A 10,597-nucleotide genomic window follows, 5' to 3' on the forward strand; every position below is an offset into this window, starting at 1 on the left:
GGGGCGCCAAGAACATTTGCCCAGGTGAACACTGCAGGGACCGTCCATGCAATCGGGCCGAGCGCAGCTGTCGACAGGCGTCGCAACGCAAGGCGCGCACGGACGGGGCGGGTTTGCACCGGCCAGGCGGGCGAGGCGGGGGCACCCGGGTACACGCTGGGCCTTGCCCAACTCCGCACAGAGGTCAGCGCTCCCCGCGACGCCCGCGAGGGGGCGGGCCAGCGGCCGCGTGCCGCGCCTGCGCAGCACAGCGCCCACGCCGGCGGCTCCAGACGCTGCCCCCGGAACTGCGCCGACGCGGTGCGCCCGGCGCTAAGGGGCGGGGTTTTGTTGCGCCGCGCGCAAGGCTGGGGCCTAACCCGGGCCGGGATAGGGCGCGGGGCAGTGCGTCGGGACGTCCCTGGCGTCGGGCCCGACGGCGCGTGCGCGCTGCGCGGCCGGCAGGGTGCCTAGGGGGCGGGGCGGGGGCCTGTCTGGCCTCTTTGCCTCCTTTCGCCGCCCGGACACCGCGTAGGCCGCCGGCACCATGAAGATCTGGACTTCGGAGCACGTCTTTGAGTAAGTTTGGGGAGTGGGGCGGGCCGGTGGGCGCTACGGGGCAGCCGTGGGGTGTAGGAGGGCAGGTCGGGCCTGGAGTGGCGGCGAGGTCGAGGCGACCCTCAGGAAGCTTCCAGACGTCGGGCCTAGTCGGGGAGCGTAGTCTGAGCCCCACGGGGTTCTGGGGCTCCCGCGCCGCCCTGCGCCCCGGGAACGGGCCCCCAGGGGACAGGGCCCCGACCTTCCAAGCCCCGCCGCGTCCCGGCCCGGAAGGGGGCCAGAGGCGGGGCCTTGGCGGCCTGCTCCCCACTGGGGCGGTGGGAGCGTCGCTGAGCACGAGGTCCTGGACGACACTCGCGGTGCGAGCGGCCCCCGGGTGGCACCCCCGGCCTTCCGAAACCCGTGGGACGCGGGCCCGAGGATCCCAGAGGACGCGTGGGCGTTGTCAAGCGCCCGCCGCCCCGCCGGCTTTTGGGTGGAGGCCCTTTCCTCGGAATGTGACAGATAAGGGCAGCGACCAGGAAGCGAAGCTCGGGAGGCTCGTTGCCTTAAGGAAGCGAGAGTCCTGGAAGGGGAGTCCAAGGTTCAGCGCTGGCTCCAATGGGCCGCGTGTCCTCGCTCACCCGTCCCCACCTGCGACGTGGAAGGTGGAGGCCTCAGAGGCCGCGCTCACTGACATCTCTGGTTTAGCAGGAATTTTTAGTAACGGACGCGAATGGGCCTAAAGTCAGCGGGACGTTGGGAATTAAATTTCGCTCTGGGTCCGTGATTCCGTGTGCAGGGGAACCACCCATCCAAGCGGGCCTGGCGTCGCCTAAGTAGTTAACCAGTCGCCCTGGCGCCCTTGACTGTCCTGCCTCCTCCCCACTTGCCCGGAAGTGTGCCGGCCGACCTGCGGGTGCGCCCCTTTCTGGGCGCGCCGCTCCGTTCCGCTGCGCTTGCTCCGGCAGCCACACCGGTTTGACGTCCGTAGCTCTGCAGTGTATTTTCCTTGCCCCGCTCGGCCTTAAGAAGAGTCGTAAACCTTGCGCTGACCTGGTGATGGGGACACGTTCGAGTCCACTGGGTCCTGGCGAGCGCGGCGGGTTAGAACGGAGGGAAGCCTCCTTCCTGGTCCGTTGTCGCTCTGGGGGAAGGCCCAGAATTTGTAGGGTGGTCTTCAGCTGGGTTGCCCTGGGCTGCGAGGTGCGGGGCTTTTTCCCTGTGATCCGCTTGCGGTTTAGGTGCCTCACCCGTCGGCCCTGCACCTCCGAGGCCGTTCTCCGCCGCCTTCCCTGACACGCGGGCAGGCCACCCGTCTGCGCGCTCTGCCCGTTCTTCTTCCCCTTCGCTGTAATGTCCAGTGAGGCCCTGTCGCTGGCCTTGCCTAGCAGTTCATCCGTGGTCCTTAACCTTCTCTGTTTTCCCTCGTTGGCACGGACTTTACTGGGATGTGAGGGGGCTCCGAGGCTGGGTCCTGGCTCTCCCCAGGCGACCGCGGCTGCTTGGCCGGCCTGGCCTGTGCCTCAGGCTCCAGCCCTTCCTAAACTTGGGACCCTCACTTGCGGGTCCTGCCAGACATCTCTGCTCGCGTGGCCCACGGTCTCCTCAGCCTCCGCGGGGGTGGAACCCCGTCTGCCTTCAGGAGCGTCACGCCGTTCCCCTCTGTGTCCCACCTTGAGGTTGTGACTGTCTAACAGTGACACCTGCGTCGTCGTCCTGTGTCTCCCGTCGCTGGTTCCCACGCTACCTCCCTAGGCCTGGCACGTGGCTGCCGTCCATCCGGAGTCATTCGTTGACGCCCTTGGCCACTCCGCCGGCCGGCGCTTGCTCCGGGCGCCGGTCCGTGGGTCGGAGGACCGTGTCGCTGCCTCATTGGAGTCTGCGGTGTCTCCCGCCTCCTGTGACAGGGGAGGGAGCTGGGCAGGTCAGGAGCTGCCGCCAGGCTCTCCGGACTGCCCTCGGGGGCTGTCTTTGCATGCCTTCCAGCGCGGGGTCTGGTCGCCCGCCCGGTGACACTGGCCGTTAGTGGCAGGAAGACGGCCCGCCCGACAGGCCCTCTGTAAGGTTTGCGCGCGCTGTGTTTCATGGAGCTGCCTTAGTTCGGGGTTAGTCCGCATCACTCCGGAGGGCGGCGGGGACCCGATTGCTAGTGTGGCGCAACCGCCCCAGCCGCCAGCCCCGCGTGGCCGGAGCAGGAGAGGGTGTTCAGCTTTCACTTCAGTTTCCCTGGGAACAGTGAGCGTGCGGCGGGTGTGGCCCCTATTTGTAGGGACTGTTTAGATCAATGAAGTAGCTCCGCTTCCATGTCTGCATTGATTGCTGGGAAAGGGCCTGAGATTACAAACAATGAGGTTCTAAATTTGCATAATATTGTAGCAAAATGAAAACATTACAAGGAATGTCACTGGTGTTGTCCAGGGTTCTGGGAAGGGGGTGGTATTGAGATTTTCCTTCTGTCGACCTGATGTGGTTGTCAGGCTCAGTTCTCTGAAAGTTGCCACCTTCCCTATTCAGTTTGGTTAATAGGGGCTCTTTTGAAAAGGACGTCTTCTGTGCGGCATCTCATTCACGTAAATTGCGAGGTGCACAAATGTACATCGTGTTTGAGTCACCCGGGCACGTGTGCTTTTTCAAGGGAGAAAGGAGTGCAAGTTCCATTTCAATCCTAGAAAATAAGCAAATGCTTATTATATGAAAAAAAGATTATTAGAAAATAGCCTATCAGTAGCATCTTTAAGGCATTTTATTATAGTGAGTGACCTTTTCAAAACAAATCAGAATCACTCCTTAGAGCAAAGCAATGGACAAAGATTGGAGGGGGTCACTGCTGTTACCTTAAAATAGAGAAAAATACATTTCCAATATGACCTTTAAATAATATTTTGAATCTTTGTAATCATTGTAAGAATTTATAGTGCATGTAAGTTACTGTACTTTCATTACTTTATAGCTTCACAGAATTGGGGTCAGCCAAAAGAATGAATAGTATAACATTTTTGCTGCTTGTTTCTGTAGACATAATTTTTAAGTACATTTTTATGAATTTGGTTCTTAGAAACAATTTACATGTGAAAGTGGACATGGGTAAATAGGAAAGATTGTTTAAGAAATTGTAGTGTGATGCTGTATATGCTGTTTTAATCTTTATAAAAATTAATTGTACTGTATAACCTGTATGCTGAACAAATACTGAAACCTATATATGTTTAAAATGTAGATTGAGTCCTCAAAATTATCTTTCAGTGTGTCAGAAAATAATTTTCCCTAGGTTAACTTCAATTGTAAAGAATAATTTGATGGGTTATAAAACCGGCCTAATTTATATGCATGTCGTTCAATGTTTGATTGCACTTTATGTTGCAGCCACCCATGGGAAACTGTTACGACAGCCGCAATGCAGAAATACCCGAACCCTATGAACCCCAGCGTGGTGGGAGTTGATGTGTTGGACAGACACGTAGATCCTTCTGGAAAGTTGCACAGCCATAGGCTTCTCAGCACGGAGTGGGGACTGCCTTCCATGGTGAAGTCTGTAAGTGCATCTTTATTCCTGCAGAAATGTGACTGCTGGGGGGAACTTTCCTAAACCACATTGTAATTTCAAATAGGCTGCGGGAGCGGGTTCTGAATGTCATTTTTGCATCAGTTCAAATTGTATTATAATAAACTTGAGTTATGAGTGTATAATGAATTGGAAATATTATTACAGTCTTCATGAAGGCACCCAATAAAACTTTCTGAAGGAAGCCAGCTAATGCTCTGTGATCTCAAGTGGGCCATATTCTGCCTTTCCTGCTTTGGCCAGCAACTTGAGACCCGTGGTGGGGTTCAGAAGTAACGGTCTGGGGGGTGCTAGCTGGCAGTCACGTGCCCATGGAGAGAGCGGCATGTTCTTGGACTTCGCTATCGTTCCAAGGTCTAGTACTGCTCCCCCTATGTTTAAAAACATAATTCTATTCCGTTACAATGAAGCAGGCTTCAGTGATTCAATTAAACCAGCAAGAAACTGGAAGGCCAGTTTAGAATGGGGAAGAAGTCTGATAGGATAAGCGGACCCCGTTTTCAGTAGAGGCCTCCTTTCTAGAAGGCGGGTCCATGAGGAAACTAGCACTGTTTTCAGCAGGAACGTAGCGCTTTGGGCGGGCCCTGCATTCAGCGGTGGGAACACAAATGCGCGCGACAGGGTGAGCGGCTTGGCGTCAGAGCACGACCTGATGCTCACTGGACGGGACGCCCTCCTCCGTGAGCTGTGCTTTCCTGCCTGGAGGGGGGCGCCGTGGCGCCGGCCCACGGACAGCTCTGGGCCCACGCTGGGCCCGTGGCCGCCGGCCCGCGCGCTCTCCCTGTGCTGCGTCCCCGGTTCCCAGACCCCCAGCGGCGGGCGTCCCGGACTCGGTGCCCCTTCGTCGCCCCGCAGGCTCAGCGCCCTGCCCTCCCCGCAGCCCCCTCTCAGGGGGCCGCTGGCTCCCTGCCTCACGGCTGGGGGGCAAGGGGGGCGTTGTGTGGGGTCGCTCTCGTCCCCGGGGTGTGCGTTCCGCCCCTCTCCGGCGGTCTCCTGTCTGCCCTCTGTCTGATGCCTCATGTTTCTTGTTTTTTATGAAACAGATTTTTGATTCGAGACTTTAACACATTTTACTTTCAAATAAAATATTGATATGCTTGTTAAGAAATCCTTCCTCCTCCTCTAATTACTAATTGTGGATTTTTTTTTTAGCTTATTGGTGCAGCGAGAACCAAAACATATGTGCAAGAACATTCTGTAGTTGATCCTGTAGAGAAAACAATGGAGCTTAAATCCACTAATGTAAGTTTCGATTTCCTTTTGTTTTTGTTTTGAACTATTTGGCTTAAGTTTTTGTCTCTAGCTCTTTGTTGGGGTTTAGGAAATCAGTGCTTAGCTGTTGTGTTGTCTTTGCCTGGCAGCAGCTTAGCCTCGCTGCTTGCTGCTCCTAGGGGACAGCTCTCAGTCAGCAAGTTTGGGATTACGTGTGTGACCTTACTCTTGTAACATTTTTCAAGCTCCTTTTTTTTTTTTTTTTTAAGGTTTTATTTATTTATTTTTAGACAGAGGAGAAGGGAGGAAGAGAGGGAGAGAAACATCTATGTGTGGTTTCCTCTCACATGCCCCTTACTGGGGACCTGGCCTGCAACCCAGGCAGGTGCCCTGACTGGGAATCGAACCGGCGACCCTTTGCTTCGCAAGCTGGCACTCAGTCTGCTGAGCCACACGAGCTGGGGCTCAAGCTTATTATTTTTTAATAAAAAGTAAGCAATGAACAGTGAAATTTAAACTCTACTTACACAGTAATATCAAAGTGGTTTATTGTTTCGTATATTTAGCTAGCAAGATTTGGGCTTGTGAATTAATTTTGAAAATGTTTTTTATCTTGGTTTCCAAAATGATTTGGGTTTTTGTTTTTTTTTTAATTTCTATAGATTTCTTTTACAAATATGGTTTCAGTAGATGAGAGACTTATATATAAACCGCATCCTCAGAACCCAGAAAAGTAAGTAAAAAATGTTTTAACAAACTTATTTTACTGTTGTTTTCATTCTTTTACCAAATATTTCTTGAAAAAATGACAGTGAGGCCATTCTGAGGCTGTGTGACTCTGCTTTGTTCCAGAACGGTCCTGACTCAGGAAGCCATCATCACGGTGAAGGGAGTCAGCCTCAGCAGCTACCTGGAAGGGCTCATGGCCAGCACCATCTCCTCCAACGCCAACAAGGTGCGCGGGGGGGCCCCCCCGGCGCTGCCCCTCTGGCCGCTGCCGCTTGGGGGAGCTTAGCTCTGGCCATGTGTGTGGCCTCACCGGCTGACTCTGAGCGCTGCGGCGTGGCTCCACAGGCTGTCACGTGCACAGGCTCTGGGGCCCAGCACACCTGGGGGTTCACGCCTGAGCTCTTACTCTTGCCAGCCTTTCAGCCGTGGGCCCTTACATTAACCTTTCTGTGCCTCAGTTTACCATCTATGGAGCGGAGATTCACGGCCCGTCTCATGGGTTTAGGCATGAAGAGTAAATGAGGTAACATGGAAAGTGTATGGCCTGAGGCCCAGCACATGGGACAATTAATGACATGTTGCCACATGTCCCTGTTTAAAAATGGAACTGTCAGCGTTTTTCATTATTCCCCCCTCCTAGATCCATTGCAGACTTTTTTTCCTAATGTCCCTGCCGCATACAGGCATTGAACACATAGACAGGCAGACAGGTAGGCTTTATACATAAAAAAGGGAGTTTTCCCTGTCACCACCTAGCTAATGTTTGCCCCGCTGAGAATGCACGATTTAAACTAAGTTTAGAGAACAGGATGCTTAGCGCACTGTTTTATAACACAGTGAATGCAATCGCTCAGCGGTCGGAAGACACTTACTCGTAGGCGCCGTCTCTGTGCCAGGCAGAGTGCGAGGCTAGGCTGGAGATCCAGCGGGAAGTGACAGACACGTGGTTCCTGCCCTTGCGGGACCGAGGAAGGCACCACTGACGGCACATCCCATCGTTAGGAAAGGAGAAGGGCAGGAAGGCGTGGGGGTGTGTAACGAGTGTTCACAGAAGGGTATTTCCGTTGAGTTCGGGAGGAGGGGCGCGGCGGAGCGGTCGGGAGGGCTGTGCAAGAAGCATTCCAGACAGGCCGCGAGGGCACAGGGGCCCCGAGACGGGGGAATGGAGTGCTGCTTTTTCTTCTTCGGGGAGCCGTGTGGGGCGCCGGGCGAGGGTGGCTGAGGGAGTCCGGCCAGATCTCTCCAGGTGTTGGTTTAAATCTTTAGTTTAGACCTTGGATGGGATTTTGGTTTAAAATACAGACATAAAAAGAAAAAGGGGGCTTGACCTCACCTCCAAAAAGGGGGCGGCTCTAATCACTGTCATTGAATGACAGATTCTTTTGAGAACATCTTTTGCATACAAAATAAAAATCAGTTTATAAATGAAAGCATTTGATATTTGGTAAATAACATTAGGAAGAAGCGGCAAGGACAGAACAGCCCGTGCCGGTGAGGTTAGGTATTACACGCAGTGCTCCTTGCCGCTCCCTGATGTGCTGTTTGCTTGCTACACGCCTTTGCTCTCACTCGGTAACAGTCAGCGTGTTGGATTTTTTTAAGGGCCGAGAAGCGATGGAATGGGTGATTCACAAACTAAATGCGGAGATTGAGGAATTGACAGCTTCAGCAAGAGGCAGCATAAGGACCCCGATGGCGGCGGCGGCGTTTGTAGAAAAATGACGAGCGTTGGTAGGCGACACCCCGCTCCGCGGATCTCGACTAGCTGGCATTGTATTTATTCATTATTTAAAAAATACAACGAAAGTAAAGAAAAAAATGCAACTATATTTTAGGTAGAATTTTCTTTTTTTAATAAGCTGAAGAAAGGTTATGTGACTTGATAAAAACAGATACAGGGATGCTAAATAAAAGGGAACATCTGAAGTTATTAGTGTTGTTTGAAATGACTCTGGTTTTGAAGACTGCAATATTGACGTGAAAATTTAACAGTTTTTGAAAAGTGCTTGGAAATTGGTGTTAGCACATTACATCTCTTTCAGGTAGAATTTCCAAGCTTTTCATGCACCAGAATTCTTCCCTGGCCTTGGACCAGCCCCAGGACAGAGCAGAGCTGCCTCCACACAGACATAGTCGCCCTGCAGTGGGAAACCTTAAGGGGGATCTCGCATTCAGAGGGGAAATGGTCTAGTTTTAAAAGATATATTAAATTTGTATAAAATAGCCTGCTCTGCTATAAACCACCTCTAAAGACCAGTGTTTTAATTTGGTACTTAACTGACATTTTCGGAGTGAAAATTATCCCTCGAGTATAATTCCAACAAAAGTAGGATTTTATTCTGTTAACAAGTACTGCGTTGATTTGCCAAAGTTTTGTAACTTAGTGAAGGTATTACCTTCCTTGGATTTGTACTTTATGAGTTAGTATTCAGTGTCGTGGGCTGGTTATGTTAACTGAAAAAAATAAAGTCATTACCAGAATTTTGCAGCACTCTGAACTTAAACAGCAGAACAGCTGTTCACATCTTTGAGCTTTTCACATTTGCCTAACTTATAAATTGCCATGTGTCAAAATCATGGTTCTGTAATTGCTAAAGCATGATATGTCAGGTTATTTGAATATAATTACTTTTTGAAGTAATTGTGACCACAAAACATCTTTGTTACATGAAGAGCTGTACATCATTTGAAATTACTGAAATGATGTCTTGATCGGAGGCATAACTCCCAGGTACTTGATGTTTTTAATAATAGTGTGCCGCTGCAGGGGTGGGGGCGGCGGGGCGCGGGAGCGGAACAACGGGGAGGAGAAGCATTGACCTGCGCTAACCGCTGCGTGAACTGGTTTGCAGCCTTTATTTACAAGACATCCTCACTTCGGTGCCAAAGGGCAGCTGCACTCTGGAAAACAACCCAGTGAATGTATTTCATTTCATATTTTATAGCACTTGTCAACCAGTAAAAAATATCTTTGATACTTGCAGTTGTCGCTTAGTATTTTCGTTAAAAGGTGATTAGATCTTGCCTTTATTTCACAGTGCTTAATGTGATAAATTTCTAGTCAGGTTTCCTGTAAAAAGAAACCAGGTAACATGTACATAAACCATAGGAATAGTGTACCAAACTACGGAAAAATTAGTGATTCTCTACTTAAAATACTGTTTAGCTTAATACTTACTAGGGCATTTGTAAAAACAAATGACATTCAGTAAGTTTTTTGATTATTTTTTGTAACCAGAGATGGTTTTTACAGTTGAAATAATTTTCAGCTAAATACTGATATTTAATAAAAATTGCCTTGTATAATTTCTGTGAATTATACTTGTTCTGAGAAAGGTGTAATGAATGCCCGGATGATAAAAAGATTTAACAAATTTTATTTTGTTCGATTTTTTTTTTTATTCTGATGTAATGATAAAATTCTCTGAATTTTTATATTCCTATGTAGTTACTCCTTTTAGTTAAATAGCTGGTATTTATGGTTTTTACTGGAAAAAATACAAAATGCACATTTGAGAGGACTGCACTTGAAGAGGGTTCATAGACTAGATTCTTGGGCCAGAGCATCCTAACTTATTTGATACTAAAATTGGATCTTAGGCAAATTAAGAAGAACCTTTCTTGTTAATAAAAACTTCCTTTTAACCATGGTGTTTCCTGATTATCTTTTTTTTTTTTTTTTTTAGATTTTATTTATTTTTAGAGGAGGGAAAGGGAGGGAGATGGAGGAAAAGAAACATCAATGTGTGGTTGCCTCTGTCACACTCACATTGCGGATCTGCCTGGTAACCGTGGCATGTGCCCTCACTGGGAACCAAACTAGCGACCTTGTAGTTCGCAGGCCAGAGCTCAATCCACTGAGCCACCCCTGCCAGGGTTGATTATAATCTTTTTAAGTGTGAAGAGTAAAGTGTACATTTTTCCTGCTAAGACTACGCTTAATTGCCATGAGCTCTGACCCAGCTCAGCTGGTGGGTTGAGGCTCCTTCCGGAAACTGAACGCGCTAACGCTTAAGTCCCCTTGCCTCTGGGAGGTCTCCCAGCCTCCGACCTGATCCCCCCATTTGTACGCCCCCCACCCGCCTTTGCTGTGCCCCTGTCCTGGTACACAGCATGCGGTTCTAAGGCCCCGGAAGGTGTCCTGCCAGTTCCCTTGTTCACTGTAACAAGGATGTTTGAGTGTCACGTTGGGATCCCGGGGTGGGGGGAGGGCGCCCCAACACCAGCCTCGGTCGTGGGTTAGCGTCTCGCGCCCCTGAAACCTCACAGCCTCGAATTCCTCCAGCTCCTCTCTTGCCCCTGTCGCCCCGCCCGAGAACTATGGGGGCACACGGGCGCCCGCCGAGCCAATCGCCAGGCGTAGCTGGCCGGCCCGCCCGGGGATTGGCACTCGAGGCCCGGGCTGCGCGTCCCTATTGGCTCCCGGCGCCGAGGGGTTCCAAGGCGGGGCAGCAGGGACTGTTCCGCAGGGCAGGGCGGGGCCAAGCCGACGGGATTGGCAGGTCCCGAGCCCCGCCCCTTCCGCTTCTCAGACCTGACCTTCCGGCCGCTGGGTCGCGCGTTGAGCCGACATTC

General features: G+C 51.3%; 1 protein-coding gene across 1 annotated transcript; it reads left to right on the plus strand.

Moving 5' to 3' along the window:
* Window positions 1-420: 420 nt before the first annotated feature.
* PRELID3B (PRELI domain containing 3B) lies at window positions 421-9,670 on the plus strand. Its single transcript, XM_054573547.1, has 6 exons — window positions 421-558; window positions 3,883-4,051; window positions 5,234-5,323; window positions 5,956-6,026; window positions 6,146-6,248; window positions 7,625-9,670. The coding sequence occupies exons 1-6, from the start codon at window positions 527-529 to the stop codon at window positions 7,742-7,744; spliced, it is 585 nt and encodes a 194-aa protein (XP_054429522.1). The 5' UTR covers window positions 421-526; the 3' UTR covers window positions 7,745-9,670.
* The last annotated feature ends 927 nt before the right edge of the window (window positions 9,671-10,597 follow it).

The sequence above is a fragment of the Pteronotus mesoamericanus genome, unplaced genomic scaffold, assembly GCF_021234165.1.
Source record: "Pteronotus mesoamericanus isolate MK-2021 breed Mesoamerican mustached bat unplaced genomic scaffold, CSHL_Meso_final contig_25, whole genome shotgun sequence".
NCBI classification, from domain to species: Eukaryota; Metazoa; Chordata; class Mammalia; order Chiroptera; family Mormoopidae; genus Pteronotus; species Pteronotus mesoamericanus.

Excerpts from the sequence above, each read along its gene's own strand:
- PRELID3B (XM_054573547.1), top strand. The coding sequence starts at position 527 with ATGAAGATCTGGACTTCGGAGCACGTCTTTGA. Across the intron at positions 4,052-5,233 it reads TGCCTTCCATGGTGAAGTCT|CTTATTGGTGCAGCGAGAAC; the intron begins GTAAGTGCATCT and ends TTTTTTTTTTAG. Across the intron at positions 6,027-6,145 it reads CATCCTCAGAACCCAGAAAA|AACGGTCCTGACTCAGGAAG; the intron begins GTAAGTAAAAAA and ends GCTTTGTTCCAG.